The 16701-nt window shown below is 41.4% G+C and overlaps 1 protein-coding gene across 2 annotated transcripts in view; it reads left to right on the top strand.

The window, feature by feature from the left end:
• The window catches only part of DRC8 (dynein regulatory complex subunit 8), a 36901-nt gene extending 21064 nt beyond the window's left edge, over window positions 1-15837 (top strand). For both annotated transcript variants that reach the window (XM_081123774.1, XM_081123775.1), the window contains exons 3-7: window positions 7420-7492; window positions 12852-12931; window positions 13511-13553; window positions 13651-13717; window positions 15705-15837. In XM_081123774.1, the coding sequence (XP_080979900.1) occupies window positions 7420-7492; window positions 12852-12931; window positions 13511-13553; window positions 13651-13717; window positions 15705-15820 (379 nt within the window). In that variant the 3' untranslated portion in view covers window positions 15821-15837. The remainder of the gene's footprint in view (window positions 1-7419; window positions 7493-12851; window positions 12932-13510; window positions 13554-13650; window positions 13718-15704) is intronic.
• The last annotated feature ends 864 nt before the right edge of the window (window positions 15838-16701 follow it).

Below are 16701 nucleotides of genomic sequence, written 5' to 3'. Positions count from 1 at the left end.
AATAAAATATTGGATCCACTTGAAAAGTGTCAGCCCTATTAAGTGTGGAAGACTTAATGCAAATAAATAATAGAGACCAGTTCATGGCAGTGTCTTCATTAGCTTTTGAAAGGTAGAGGGGATAAAAACCAAAACAACATTGCCATGTGCTCAGATGGCCACCGGCATATTTGGAAATCTGGGTCCCTCTCATATTTCTGTTTGTCGTGCCTCTTGAGGCAGCATGGGACCAAATAGTCCCTTAAGTTTTCTCAGTAAATGCAAGTGTATTATAAGGATACATTTGGAAATATGATGTAAGGAGTAATTATTCCTTATATGCCACCTCCATGACTAGTGTGGGCGAAAAAGGGGCCACACACTAACCCTGACAAGCTCAGGGGAAGCCCAAAAGTAACCACATAGGATGAAATGAAGTTAAAACTTATTAACTGAAAGTGAGTCATGGCAGGTTGTCCTGTCCTAGGCCAGTGTCCTGCCTAACAAAGGTCAATCTTTACCTTAACTGAGCCTGTCTATTGTTTGTTTGCATCTAAGATAACGTACCTAATGTCAGGGTAATTTTCTTTTTCCAGACCCCTCAGGACCCAGGTCCCCTTATTGCTGTTATGTTAATTGTTGTTAACTCTCCTATACCCACCTATGTAAAAGAAATTCATGTTTGTTTCATTTACTTTTTATCCAATCCCAGAGGTTTCCCTGCTTTGCTTTCTCCCACCTCCCTAATCTGTCACCAGTGGATTTCATGTAACCCCCTTAGGTGTTCCCCTTTTGGTTCTGGTGTATAAAGTAAGTGGGAAAACTGCCATTTTCTGGAGCATTTTCTCAATCCATTGAGGTTTTGCTTCCCAGCAATTGTTATCAGTTTGGCTCAAATGAATTTTCTCCTAGGTTTGGACGTTTCTTACGTCGACAGTCGTGTTAAGCCACTGGATGCTGGAGTTTGTTACAGCATCGACCATTATCCTCACTCGGGGCCATAACTTAATTTTCTGCACAGCAACCCCGGGAAGGTTTGCGGCCCCTAGACATTTTGGTGAGCTAAGTCCTAGGCTGAAGTTGGCTGATAGGGTGGCTATTCAGAGCGGGCTGAGGGGTATAGAAGAGCCGTCATTGCCTTGCTACTGTCAAGCATGCCATGAAGAATGTCTCCCTTATAACACTTCCACCGCAAACCAGAAGCTGTGGGGAGCAGATACATTTGTCGTCACATAACAAAGTCCAGGAGCTGTTTGAACTGGCTCCACATTTACTTGGTGGTGGAGTGAGAAAGGGCAGTAGGGGGTAGCAGCTAGTGGTTCCGCCTTGTCCACAGAGCAAGTAAGGCCATCTTCACGCAGCCAGCAGGAAGCCAGTGTTCTGCGCATTCCAGATGGAAGGAGTGACCACAACTTCACCCATTTCATCTGCAGAGATAGTGAGGCAAGATATCTGCACCCATCCCCCCCTGGGGGAGGTGAGGACAGGGCTGGGCTGTAGGAAAGGGTGTGGCTTTGGTTTCGTTAGCAGGGTCCTGAGGAGTGTGGGAATTTGTTCCTTCTGTCCTAGAAGGACTCAGAAACAAGTGTTCAGAGGTGCCCCTGTAGATGCAGCAATGAAACCAGGCCAGAAGCCAGCTATACAGGCTGTAATTCAAGTAAGCTTTTGGTTAATTTAAGGGCATGGTAGCTACACCAGCACCTAACCCGTAGACTCCTCCTATTTCATTTTTTGAATTACTGAGAAGTGCCACTCAAGTGTCTACTTGTTTCTGAAAACTACTGATGCAGTTAAAAAATAATTTCCAACCTTCCACTGAGAGCTCATTTTAGGCCATCTTTCCTTTGCTTCCCCAACTCTTAAGAATATTTATGTTTTTAACTAAAAGCTTGTATTTCTTGTCTCTCCTAAGATATAAACTTAATAAAGACAAAATGTATTTAATATTTGGGTTCTGTGATGTGCACTGTTTTCTGTTTACATACAGTGTCAAGAATATTAGCAGAGAGTATGTAGTTAGTTGTGTGGAGTTTTTGGGAAATGGATGATAAAAGTGGGTTAGGGGTCATTCAGTGATGGATTGTGTTTTCTGCCCTAAGGCGCCTAGATTTTGTTATGTAGGGAATACAAATGCAAAAGAATGAAATCTTACCATTTGCAACAACGTGGATGGACCTAGAATGAAATGGCAGTCAGAGAAAGACAAATACCATATGATTGTACTTATATGTGGAATCTCATGAACAAAAGAAAACAAGCAATTTCAAAGATCCAGAGAACAAACTGACGGTTGCCAGGTGGGAGGGGGTTGGGGGCTGGGTGAAAAAGGTGGAGGGATTAATAAGTACAAATTGGCAGTTACGAAGTAGTCACGGGGATGTAAAGTACAGCATAGGGGATATAGTCAATAATATTGTAATAACTATGATTGGTGTCACCCTTCACAGGGCATTACTTTGTAAGTTATATCACTGTCTAACCACTATGCGGTACACCCAAAACTAAGATAACATTGAATGTCAACTATAATTGAAAAAGAAAAAAAGAATTAATGCACCCCCAACCACATCAAAATTCTTTTCAAGCTAAGAAAAATAAGAAAAATAAACAGATAAATGACAATTTGAGAAAATGTTATTTGCAAATGGCTGATATCCCTAATATGTAAAGTGGTAATTCTCTGAAAATATCTGAATTCTTTGACTACAGAGAAAAAAGAAATTTAGTATGCCATTTTTGTGAAATTTAATCTTTTCATTATTTTAAAAAGCATTTTATTTGAAATTAATCGAGTTACAGAAATGCATGAAATAATACAGTGTGTTCCTGTGTATCCTTCGCCCGGCTCCCCCTAATGGTCATATCACACGGTGCTATTATCCAAGGATCTTACTGGAGCTTGACCAGCTTTTCCACTAACCTCCCCTCTCTCTTCCAGGATCCAACCCAGAGTCCTATGTTACATTTCCTTGTCTTGTCTCTTTAGTCCCCCAATCTCTGACAGTTCCTCAGTGACCTTGATGCTGTTAGAAGTCCTTGCTCAGTGATTTTGTAGAACATTCCTCATTTTGGGTTTGTCAGATGTTCTTTCATGCATAGATTGAGGTAATGCATTTTTGGCAGGAATATCATGGGAGTGATATTGTATTCTCTTCAGAGCATCATGTCAGGACATATTAGATGCTGCTGTATTTCATTCCTGATGATGTTAATCTTGCTCCCTTGGTTACGGTAGTGCCTGCCAGTTCCCAACTATAGATATTTATTTTTCCCTTTGTAATTAGTAAATATCTTGGGGAAGACACTTCAAGATTATGCAAATTTCCTATTTCTCCTCAAACTTTGCCCATTAATTTTAGCATCCATCGGTTGATTTACCTGTAACAGTGATTACTGTTTCAGTGTTGTTTTTAGAAGGAAACTCCAGGACAGTGAACTTCCTGTTTAGGCGGCGAGCAGCCATTTGGCAGTGCTGCCTTTGGAACTATTTAGACCTTTCACAATAATGAAAAATGTTTTAGTCAGTTAATTTAATAAACATTTCCTAAACCCTGTAACCAAAACATCTATGAGAAATATGCAAAAGGCATAGTGGTGCTGGTCTCCTGAGTCTTTTTCACTCCAACTACTTTTCTATTTTTTAATTGTTTTTTTTTTTTAGAGAGAGAGAGGAAGGGAGAGTGAGAGAAACATGGATTTGTGGTTCCACTCACTGATGCATTCATTGGTTGATTCTTGTATGTGCCCTGACTGGGGATCGAACCCACAACCTTGGCGTATCGGGATGCTGCTCTAACCAACTGAGCTACCTGGCCAGGGCCATCTGCTATTACTTTTCACCTTAAATCACACTAAGCACATGATTTGTGCTAAGAAGATGTTATTGCAAAGACTGCTGCGCTACGGAATCTCAGGAGTTGGAGGCTGAGGACAACATTCCGTTTTGCTCCATACTAGTTACATTCCTAGAAGGTGAGTCAGGCAAATTCACCAAGTTCTAGTTCCTTATTTTTAAGATGGGGGTTGTAATATGGATTGATGCGAGAGTGAAATGAGTGAATGTCTATCAAAGTATTTTTTAATTTAAAGGCATTTTTCAAACTCTAAAGTGTTCTGCAAATTCATTTACTATTTAACAAGTATTTATTGGGCCCCCATTATGTGTTAGCTCTTTCTGGGTGTTGGCATATAGCAGGGAAAGGCCTCTGTCCTCATGGAGCTTATATTTTAGAGGAAAGAGACAGACAATATGCAAGTAAACAGAAATAAGTACAATTTCAGATAGTAATAAGTGCTGAGCCAGTTAATACCTATGATCATGATGATGGTGGAGGTGCTTTCTTCACTCTTTAAAGTATATATCATTTCCTAAAGTCAGCTCCCATGTGGACTTCTTTGAGTGTGTGTGCTTTCTCCCACTTGATCATGCTTTCCATGGGTAGAGCAGGGGCCTTGTCTGTCTCATTCATGACAGTAACCACAGTGCCTGGAGCAGCGCCTGAGCCGTGGGAGATCTAGAGTTCTTCATTTGGGAGCTGCAAACCCTAGTACAGAGGGCGATGTAAGAAATAATGATGTAACAAGTTTGAACCAGAGGGTTTTCTAAAGCATATTTTAGCAGTGGAAAAATGACCCTCCCTTTCTTAGAGGGATATTTGGGGAAAAAAAGGCTTTTTTTTTTTTTTTTTTTAAACAGAGTAGTTCTGCAAATAAGGAGATTTAGCCATTATTTCAAGACTTTGTCAAAATAAGGTTAATCTGTGAAAAATGCCTTCCTCAAGGGCAAGGTTTTCTCTTTGTTGTCTGCTCTACTGTGAATGGTTCCTGACACATAGGTGTTCAATAAATATTTATTAAAGAAATGAAAGTCATTTCAAATCCTTTGTTCCTTCGTAGACATTTTGGAATCGCCTTTAACATTCTCTTACACTTAGCCCAATGTCAGCTAGTCCATAGAGAAGGTAGAATATTTGCCTGCTCTTTCCTCCCTGGAATTGCAGCCATTGTCTGGAATCAGGCCTTTTCCGCGTTTTTGACCTTAGACTGCCCTTAAACGGAAGGCTCGCAACCTAGCTCCTCGGCACTGGCCCCACCTTGTGTCAGAAACGCGACACTACACCCCTGAAGGCTGGCTTGCCGGGACCCCGCCGGTCCCAGCTGAACATTTTAAATGGCCTAACTGCTATACTTAAATCAAGTGGTGATGTCACTGCTGGGCAACCTTATTGTGACTCAATTGTTCTGAAATGACTTTGTCTCCTTGTTTAGTACTCTCTGTATAGTCCAAGTACAGACACAAATTCTTAGTACTTAACTGTAAAGGCCTTGGGAGTTAGTTTGCAGTTCTGACCAAAATTTATAGGCCGACTGTTTTCTGGCCTGTGTTTCCCTCATCCTGCTCCGTTTTCCTTAGCTGGCCTTCGGGAGCCTTGCTACTCCCAAGGCTGAGCTGTTAGCCGCATGGTTCCCCCTAGAATGGCCAGGTTCCCAGCTCCATCCCGAGACCATCTGGAGTTTGCCAGGGCCCACCTGACCCTTTCTGCTGCGTCCCCGTGTTCTTGGCACAGAATTACAGTGTGAGAGGAGCTCGTGGGATCAGCATCTTCTGTGCCTCCGGCCTGTATTCAGGACATGGGAACAGGAGGGCTCCGAGTCATCTTTGTTTCTGCTCTGATTTTCCTCTCCTGTCCTCTCAGGGACTCCGGGAACTTGGGAGGCCTCCTGAAATTAATTCAACTCATTACATTACCTTTTGCAGAAAGAACACATTTAAGAAGAGTGAAGTTAGTCATCCTCTACCTGGCCGTTACTGGGCAGTGCCATCAGCCAGCCTTCTTGGGCCAGAGGCCACTCTGACCATTCTGCTAGGAACTGCTCGTCTTTCGAGAGCCTGAGCCCAGGGCTCGGTGCACGTCAACCATGCAACCCGGCTTTGACCCTGTGGTAGCAGGAACAGTTCACAGTGCTGCCCCCTCATTGCTCCGTCATCTTTCCACATACTTTTCATTTCCTGTGAGGACCGGTGGACCCATAGCCAGCCCCATCTCAACTCGTACTGCATGATATTAGATCTGTTCAGCGTTGCCAAGTTTTCAATTTTCGGTCCTAAAGTGCTGAGTAAAAAGGTTGTAACTCATATAGTTTATTGTGAAACTGAAGGTTAACACATCCTTGATGGTCAATGTTTCAAGCCAAAATGATAAAAATAGTATAACACAAAAGAGCCAATTGTTTTATAAGTTTATAAGAGGGCAGGATGTCTGTTATTATTTCTTATTATTTTTGTTTTGATTACTGAGACTGAAATCTGCTTCTCTTTTTTTTTTAAATAAACACTTTTTCTTTAAAAAATTTCATACTTGTCGACAAATAGAAAGAATGGTGCACTGAACTGTTATACACTTTCACCCAGGTTCACTAATTCTTAACATTCTGCCACATGAGCTTTTGCTTGCATGGGTTCACTCTGTCTCTCTCCATATATATACATATTGAGGCATTTTATTATTATTTTCATTTGCTGGACTATTTGAGGTTAAGTTGTAGACATTGTGACCTTTTTTCTGAAATACTCCAGTGTATGTCCATTGAGAGCAAGAGCATTCTCTTACATAAGCCACACATTTTGTGTGTATTTTTAAAAATAATCTTAGAATCAGAGCTCTTGGGGAGAACTTTGAGAGTCATTTGTAGCCCTGATTGGTGTGGCTCAGTCAGTTGAGGGTCATCCCCTGGACCAGACAGTCGCTGGTTCAGTTCCTGGTCAGGGCACATGCCCAGGTTGTGGGTTTGGTCCCCTGTTGGGATGTGTATTGGGGGCAACTGATTGATATTTCTCCCTTTCCCTTCCTCTCTCTCTAAAATCAATAAAAACATATTTTAAAATATTTTAAAAAAAGAAATGGAATTGATAGTTACAAGATAAGTAATTTAGAAGAAGTATTGAGATAGCAAAAGGAAGCTAAGAAATAAGATGGTTGGCGGTAGTAAGGCACTTATCAGAAATTTTTCCTGACACTATAGGCCATGCTTTAAAGTACCTTGCCACTATGTAAACTTTAACCACAGACCTCTGGGGTAGACATTGTCATTCCCATTTTACAGATGTGGAAACGGGGGCTCAAAAGAGTCAACTAACACTTAAAATTAGTAAGTGGCTGACATTTATTTTCCTTCCTCCTTTCTCCTCCTTTTCTAGAGCTTCTCGATTTTGGCCCCAGGAAGGCTTACATTTACCAGTAAATGGACTCACTTCTTTCTTTTCTCCTTAGTTTACTTGTCTGCCTTTTCCTTTCCCCAGAAAGTATCTTTTTGCCTCTCAAGGTGATATTCATTGAGTGACATTTGCTGGACTGCATCTGCTCTGAAATAGCCTAGAGAAACTCAGCACTTGTCTGTTCAGGGTTCATGTGCTAAGACTCTTGACCACTTTTTCCCCAGAGAGATTGGAACAATCGTCAGGTCACTGGGGTGCTGCCCTAACGAAGGAGAGCTGCACGATCTGATTGCAGAGGTGAGTAGGACCGAGAACGTTTGTTCAGCCGACTCTGTGCGACTCGGCTCCCCATAATAGAAAAAGATGCTTTTTTTACCTTAAAGAAAAAAAATGCCCTAAACTACTACATGTACTCAATGAAAACATCAGGGCAGCTAGCTATGTGAATGATCCAACCAGCAGGGTCTGAGAGAATTAATATCAGATCTTGAGGAAATATCCCAACTTTTGCACAACAGCCTATGGAATATTTGGAGTAAATAAAATTTCTAAAACAGACAGATTTACATTTTTTAATTTGTAAACAATAGTTTTGACAAATGGAAAAAAAAAAGACATGACAGTGATTTTTTAAATTTTATTCTAGCCAAGGTAAAGAAATATTTTCTCAATTATATTTATGTTTTGCTTTTGAAACATGATTTATGTTAAAATTTTATATGTGATATTTAGAGTCCAACTTGAAATATCTTATGGTTTTCATAATTTTACTAAGAGTTAAACATTCATTTGCATATCTTACTTGGCGACCTGGAGCTAGTTGAAATGTAGTTGCTTTATAAACCATCTTAACTACTGATATTATCTCCCTTTCCTGGAGCATGAAATAGTTCAGTTTATTGACTGATCGGATGTCACTGCGCAGAAACGAATTTTCACTGTGTGTTTTATTGCACCTGTTCAGTGAGTTCAGCATTGAAATAAATAATGCTTTAATGAGAAAAGAGATGGCCGCTGATTTCACTGTGGCAGCGGAGCGGAGCGCCCCGGCCGTGCTCCCCGCCGCGGACCCAGACCCGCACCTCCCCGCCCTGTGCCCGGCTTTCCCCACCTGCCAGACAGAGGAAGCAGTACCTAGGTACATGCTGATGGGTTTAAACCCCCGCATTACTTACTGGGCCGCCTCCCTCCTGGACAGAGGGAGCAGAGCCCGGCGGGCGGGAGCCCGCGGCAGCCCCTCGGTGCGGCGGCGGCGGCGGGGCGCTCTTCGAGGGCGCCTGCCCAGCGCGCCTGGAGGAGGCAGCCGGGCGCCGCGTGGGGCCTGGTCTCCAGGCGGCCATCCGCTCGCGCCAGCAAGTGACCTCGCCCGGCCGGCGTGGCTCAGCGGTTGAGCATCGCCCTGGGACCCAGGAGATCCTGCTTCGATTCCCGGTCAGGACACAGGCCAGGATCGCGGGCTCCATCCCCAGTTGGGGGCTTGCAGGAGGGAGCCAATCAGTGGCGACTCTGCCATCGATGTTTCTCTCTCTCTCCGTCTCCGTCCCTCTCTCTGAAATCAATAAAGACATGTTTTTGAACAAGCGCTGAGTGGGCTCTGAATGGCACGCGACGCCGCGCTGGGGGATCTGCCTGCAGAGAGGGTCGCTGCCCTCGCCTTCGTAAGTGCCGTCCAGGTTCCTTGCCCACCATTACCTCCTCTCAGCACATTCGCCCTTTTCTTAGGCGAAACGAGCTCGATTTTAACTTACGGTGCCTCATTCGTGTTCACAGTAACGAGATATGTCTGTCTCGTTTGCTGCTGCCTTTTGAAGAGGAGGGACGTGTTTGTGGGTGGCGGTGACTCTGCTATCATTCCCAAGAGGCAGGGAGGGACAGGGCCGAGGTGCACATACCCTGCGCGCTAGGCAGGGGTGGGGCAGGGACGGCTGGGAGGTGTGCCCCGCAATGTCACGCAGCCTCACCCCGTCCGTGCTGCACTGTGGTTAGGCGGCAAGACCAGAGTTCACTCCAAACAGCTCAGTCCGTGTGGTGGGTCAGCGAGGATATGGCTGAGATTTTAGCTCCAGGTTGATTCTTTCAGGAGGAGGTGTCATTGCACAATATAGAGCCAAAGGTCTGTACACTGTTGATAGAAATAATCATAAACTATCGTTGGTCTAACATGGTGAATATATTGTGATGCTTTTCTATGAGAAAGGCATCAGTTTTTGAAGACTCTGAGCCATATCAAAGTGAAGTGGGTTTTCCCAGCATGGCTTTGCTGTAAGTGGAGAAATGGCAGTGAGTTCCTAGTCTTTTCAAACATGCCTGATGTAATTTAGGGAATCTTTCTTGATTTCATTTCATTATAAGTTGGTTAATTGAGTTTTCTCCTGAGAAAGTAGCTCTGAACTGCACCATTTTCTCTGTAGCAATTCTGTAAAATCAGTTCAGAATTTTGAATATCTGCTTTGCTAATAGATGAGTGTAAGGAATTGTGCTTGATGATAGCAAGTCAAAGTCTTGGGTTCATACATGCCACACATATGTTAGTAAGTATGTGTGTCCCACAGTTCTGGAGGTTAGGAGCCTAAAATCAAGGTGTTGGCAGGCGTGGTCCTTCTGTGAGGGAAGGATCTGCTCCAGGGCTTTACCCTTGGCTTCTTCACGTGGTGCAAATTTCCCCTTTTTATAAGGACACCAGCCATAGTGGTGTAGGGCCTACCCTAATGACCTCATTTTAATTTGATTGCCTCTGTAAATACCCTATCTCCAAAGAAGCCACATTCTGACATACTGGGGGTTAGGGCTCCAACCTATGAATTTTGGGAGGACACAGTTCAACCCATAACACTCACTCTCACTCTGCTCTATCTTTACCTCAATATACTTACTATATACACACTATGTGTGTTTATATACGGTTCAATACTTGATATATTTCCCTTAAATCTTAAAGGCATTGTAATACATGGATTTAAATGCTCATTGAGCCATCATTGGATAACAAACAATTCTAGAAAGTAGTGTACTTGTCTTATCTTACTGATGACCTCATAAAGTTAACTAGCTCATCCTGTACCAGAAATAACAGAACCATGTCCTCTCCCCCCGTATCTGCACACCTGTTCCCAGGTTCTCAGGGGTGGTGGTCTACTTTGCTCCTTGGTTATCTCTTGTGATAGAGGAATATCCTATATTTTAAAATGCCTTTTAGATAAACTAATGGAATCCAAATAAAGTGTGGAGTTTAAGTGAATAATTCTGTATCAATATTGGTCCATTGTTATGACAATGAGCCAACTACAGTTTTCCGTACTATAGTAATGCAAGGGTTAACAATAGGGGAAACCGGGTGGGAGGCATATGGGAGACCTGTATCTCCCCAATATTTCTGTGAATCTAAAACTATTCTAAAAGAAAAAGATTAGGCAAATAGTTAAAAACCTCTTATAATATAAAATAGTGTCTGGTATATATAAAACAATCTGTTTTACTGTATTTAGAATCATCATATAATTGTATTGTTTTTACTCTATTTCTTATGTATCTTTTTGTACCGAAGAGCAGAGAAGACGTGGCCTCTAGAGGACAGTGTTGGGTCATAGACAGATTTTCACAATCTGCCCAAGTTGAAGATGAACTTACTTTTCTTTTCACTTTTGAACCACAAGGCTTTTGTTTATTCTTTGTCCCTCTTTAAAAAAAAGTCAAAGAAAATTTATACCTCTTCTGCTGTATCCTGATTGTTTGGAGATGTGCGTTAGCTTATTATTTTTGTGCAATTTTGGCTCTATATGGGTCTATCAGGCCAGAATGACCCGCAGTTTTCACCTGTGTTCAGAGCACCAAGGGCTCCTGGAAATCGCGTGGAAGCTGAGTGGGGTGGGGCTGCATTAGGTGCATACCGTGTGTTCGTGGGTTTCCACGTGGTGGAGAGTGTGCTGTAGAGCTGACTCCCTTTGGAAAAACGGAAAGGTCTGTAGCTTGAGGAGGATGTATGGAAAGCGGGACTTTGGTCTTTCCCTGTTGAGGCTGTTGACTCTACAGCGGCTTGTTGGGGGTGGGACGGAGGGAAGCCAACCACTGCTCTGGAGCAAATTACCTGAGTAATCAGAATAGAAACTCAACATTTTACTTTAAAAATTATCCCTCTAAGGTAGTCTCTTGAGATCGACATTTTATTTTTAAGAAGCTCCTGGGTTTGGGAATTACAGGTTCTACTCAGTCAAGCATATCAGAGCCATGTGAGCATTCATTCGCAAAATGCTCACCTTGACCTAGAGGCAGCTGAAGACAACTGTTCTTGTATTGATGGGCTCAGAAATTCTGAAACACATCGTTCTGTCATTAGATGGAAGACATAGTCTGCTGATAGTGGAATCTGAGGGCTCCACTCATAATAGACGAGAATCTGGTATAAACATTAAAAAAATACTTGTCATTTGGAAGACAGTATGTTCCATGTAGCAGCAACCTATAGATTTCTTATTTTTGCTCAAAGAATAAATCTGTTAAAAGCTCCTCTGTTAAGCTGGGACCTATGAGCCTTTTAATAGGATTTCTGAAAGGCAGTGGAAAATTTACGGCTCCTTGTAAATATGTTGGCATGCAAGGTGAGATGGGTGGTGTTTTGTTCAGCCACACCGTCACAGCTGAGCCCTGGGCAGGAGTCTTTCTCAGTTGCATCTAATAGTGCTGGGCAAGAGCAATTCCCTTTCCAGGTGTGTTCTCCTAATTAGTGGTGGTAGAGCAAAGTTCCCTTGACCATCTAGGTATTTAATAGCTATTTTACAATGACTGGATACGTACTTTGGTCCTTGAGATCATGAGTGGTCCCCTAACCTGGTCTCTTATCCAATGTTCCTCATCTCAGGGGAAAATGCCATTCCATCCCATTCATGCCAGTTAGAATCCTGGAGATGTTCTTGACTCCTCTCTTTTTCTCTCACTCTTGCCCATAATAGATGCAACACCAGGTCCTATTGGTTTCACGTCTTAAGTATTTCTTGAAACCATCTTCTCTCTCTATGGCCACCACTCTAATCCAAGCCCTTAGGTTATTACTAAAGAAGCCACCTCAGCTGCAACCAGTGTGTCTTTCAGACATACATCTATGAGATCTTCAGTGATTTCTCATTGGCCTTAGGATAGCAACCTAAGTCACTTTCATAGACAGTAAGGCCCTGCAAGGTCTGGTCCCTGTCTCTGCACCTCATCTAGAAACATTCTCCTTGCTCCCTATGCTGCAAGCCCCCTGGCCTCCAATGCATCACATCACACAGGGTCTTACGCATGTAATTGCCTCTGCCCGGGAGTCTCTGCCTTGCTGTCTTTGTCTAATGACTTTCTACTCATCCTTTATTCATCAGTCAAGTGTAATTTCCTCATGAATGCCTTTCCTGACTCCTGGCCCAGAAAGGGCTCCTTTATTCTGTGCTCTAATAGACCCATGCTCCTTACTTCATTGTGCTCACATAGACTTAGAATTAGACACTCAGCTTGGTTGTTTTTTGATTAATGCAGGTCTCTACTACCGGAATATAAACTGTGAACCGGGCCCATACCCAAGCATGCTCATTATCAGATCTCCAGCACTTGGCACAGTGCTTGGAAGAAGTAGCTGCTCAGTGTATTTGTTGAATGAATAAATGGCTATTTTTTATTGACTGTTTAGGTAGAGGAAGAAGAACCCACCGGATACATTCGATTTGAAAAATTTCTTCCAGTGATGACCAATGTACTACTGGAAAGAAGGTAAGAAAGTAAGTGCAATGGTAAAATAATGATTATAATTACATCAATTGCGAGTCACTTGTTTTTTTCACTTCATATATTATAATCAACCAGTGTTTTCCCCATGATAGCTTCCTTCTAACTTTTTCCTATGCTCTGTCAGTTGGTATGTACTTAGAAAAATCTACCACTTCTGTATTAACCTAATAAAGTGTAACCTAAGGGCACATAAGCTACAGAAAGCACAAGTCAACAACATTATCATCTTTTATTTTGAATTATCAATGATAAATAGGAATTAACCCTAATTGTTTTTCTACAGAAAGCACAGCATTATCTTACCATGGTTCGTTTATTGTAGAAATTTTGTTTCCAGATAAGTTGATTTCTATAATGATGAAAAACCCCAAAACTAGTAGACAACATCAAACATGCCAACGATTTTGAACTAAATATTTCCTGTGGTTTTTAGAGTGCTTTCAACTTCTACATCTAGAAACCCAAATAGTTCAGTGAAGGAAGTATTATTTTTCTATGATCATTTATTATGTAGAGACTGAGCTAAATACTGTGGCATTTATGCCTCTTTTTTTGCATAAGATACAGACCAATTCCAGAAGATATCCTTCTTCGAGCTTTTGAGGTACGTAAGCTCCAGATTTTATATATATTTATATGAAAAATTCATCATGTAGAATTTATTCACCAAATGAAAAACATAATATCTATCTTTCCCCTAGGTATTAGATACAGCGAAACGTGGGTTTCTCTCTAAGGAAGAATTGATCAAGTATATGACTGAAGAAGGTAAGAGTTAGTTATTACGTATCTTATAACAGTGACTTATTTAAGGGATTTAACAATTATGCAAAAGTTTTAGGGTATGCTTTAAAATCAATTATTCTAGTTAAAAAGAATTATTTACTATGCCTATTATTTTGTGTTTGGGATGGTTTCTGTTTAGTAGTGGGTAAGGGGAAAAGGGTGGGTTAAAGGCAGATGGATTTTTGCCTTTCTAGGATTTCATGAAGTATAATGATACTTCTATATATTGAAGGATTTTCATTCACTTAGAGTATTTCCAGAATAAAAGGTATGCCACCTGGAAACATGAACTATGAAAAATTTTCAGTTTTTGCCCAGCTGGTGTGGCTCAGTGGTTGAGCATTGTCCTATGCACCAAGAGGTAGCTGGTTCGATTCCCAGTCAGGGCACATGTCTGGATTGTGGGCTCGATCCCCAGTGAGGGTAGTGCAGGAGGCAGCCAGTCAATGACTCTCTCATCATTGATGTTTCTATCTCTCTCTCCCTTCCTCTCTCTGAAATCAATAAAAATATATATATTAAAAAAAAATTTCAGTTTTTTATGCTCATGGAACCATAGATATTTGCTTTGAACTTGAATTGTATACACACACACACACACACACACAAAATACCTGTACACCAAATAAGACAACATATTTCCTTTAGGAATTCTCTCTACTTAGGCTGGTATGTCATTTTGTTTTCTCTGAATGTCAGTAGCACAATGGGCATTCTCTTGTCCATTCTCATATTGGTCATCTCCCCTTCTCCCATACAAAGTTATTGGAGTTCTGTCTCCTTTGTTCAATTTACTGGTTCATGGATTGAATCCTGAATGATTCAGAGTTTCTAACCACATGATACAGAATGAAAAGTGCAAGTAATTTTGAGTAGAGAAGACTAGGCTGCGTCTACATGCACAACTGGTTTGACCATTTTGACTTGAGCCAGCGTTAGGTGAGAATACAGGGAAAGAGAGTAAGAATGACCTGACACAGCTGCCACCCAAGAGCTCTGTGATGTTGTTAAAATTATCTTAGGGATTAACTTTGATGGAAATGTTATGACTTTCAAAGCACCAGCCTCTTAATCTTAAGGATTAATTTAAGGGAAGTAAATGCTAGATTATATTAGGCAATATAAATGTAGTCCAAGTGGCCGAAACAGTTCAATGTCATTAGTATGGTGTGAGGTGATGATACTAAAATCTGTTCCCTTTCCCAAGGATATTAAAATCTTATTTGGGGATAGAAAACTAACTTATAAAACAATCCAACATTCTTCCTGAGTTTGCTTCTCATCTTGGTAAAACCAGTATCCAAGATGGCCCTCGGCTGTTACCTGAATTTGGCTAAAACCCACAGATATTTCTATCCACCTTCTGGTTTCACTTGACAGCAACACTGGTCCAAACTGTAACACAGAGCGAGGACTGCTTTGAGTGGTTGATGGATGGCATCTGCCTCTGGGTTAAGCTGCCATCACTACGTTGGCCATACCTGCTTAGGGAATGTTCAGAGATATAATCATTACAGTTTCAAGTCTCTGTTATCTGCTCTTCAGCAGTTTTGCATAGCAGCCATTGAATCCTCTCCTCATCCCCTTACTAACTATATTGATTAGATGCCCTATAAACCTGGGACTTCAGGTTAATCCTTTAGCAATTTCAATAGTTTTAATTTAAATAAACAACCTTATTCATGATTTCTTGATGCCCTTGGCTGTTTTGGCTGGAATGATCGATTCTATAGGTTGCTTGGGCTATGACATCTGCAAGGTAACATAAGTCCCAATCTGCCAGGGGTGCCAAGCATGCTGTTTGAACCCCTGGACTGTCATGATGTGCTAGCTCTATGGCCCCAGGGAGAGTAACTGATGACACAGTGGGGGCTCATGGGGTCCCATGGCAATTAAGCCAGCTAGTGGACGTAGAAAGAAAAGCATCGGAAGATTGTAAATGATGAATTTCCCTTCTTGTCCCTGCCAGGTGAGCCTTTTTCTCAGGAGGAAATGGAAGAGATGTTGTCTGCTGCAATTGATCCAGAATCGAATTCCATTCATTACAAGGACTATATAACGATGATGGTGATAGATGAAAATTAAACACTCTAAAGACTTAATTCCTAATTGAAAGGATAATTTAGAAAATTGCTTGTCCTTGTTATTTTCACATTTTATCTTATAATTCTTATATATGCTAATTAAGGCCTCATGACAACTATTTCAAGATATTTTGTTTTTTTAAAAGATGATCATAACAATTTAAAACAAATTTATTTGGTAAATTCGTGGAATGACAAATTACTAATTATTTTAAAACTATTCTTAAAACATTTTAACATTATCCATGGATTGTTGTTAATTTTCTGCAATAAGACCTTGGTTACCTTCCAGTTAATTAAGCTGACAAAATGAAAAATGACTAGAATGACCCCAGGTTTGGTACATAGTCTTGGGAGGGAGCAGCACGGCCACAAATGGCAAATGAGTAGCAGTGTGATGAGAGCTCCCTTTTAGAAGAGCGTGAAGCACTCTGGCTATCTGAATGTGGAAGAGAGGTCTGAGAATGAACATGAGTAATCAATTCCTAATGAGTGCCAACTGCAGATCTCATCTGAGATGATGATAACTTAGTGTAAAAATGTAAATGTGCTGATCCAGCTCATCGCCATTTGTAGAAGAACTAAAGGAGGTGAGATAATTGAATCTGGAGAGACTGAGCAGAAATCGGTAGTGTGGCAATGATCCTCTCTGGTCTTTAGCATTCTTACCTATTCAAAATGCTTGTCATGAGAATATTGCCCTGAATGCTGAGTGACAATATTGAGAAATCTTACGTTGTGCAGGAGGTACAGCTGTGAAAGAGCAGAATAAAGTTGTCTGAGTGCAAGGAATCACAATGGAAAAAGACGCAGGGATTATAGGCAGAGAGGAAAAAAAGGTAAAGAAAATAAATAATGTTCCATATCCTCTATTTGCTTACA

Source organism: Miniopterus schreibersii (assembly GCF_964146895.1).
Source record: "Miniopterus schreibersii genome assembly, chromosome: 21".
Classification (NCBI taxonomy): domain Eukaryota; kingdom Metazoa; phylum Chordata; class Mammalia; order Chiroptera; family Miniopteridae; genus Miniopterus; species Miniopterus schreibersii.
Note: the sequence above shows the minus strand (reverse complement) of the source record. Positions and strands in the feature narration are given on the sequence as shown.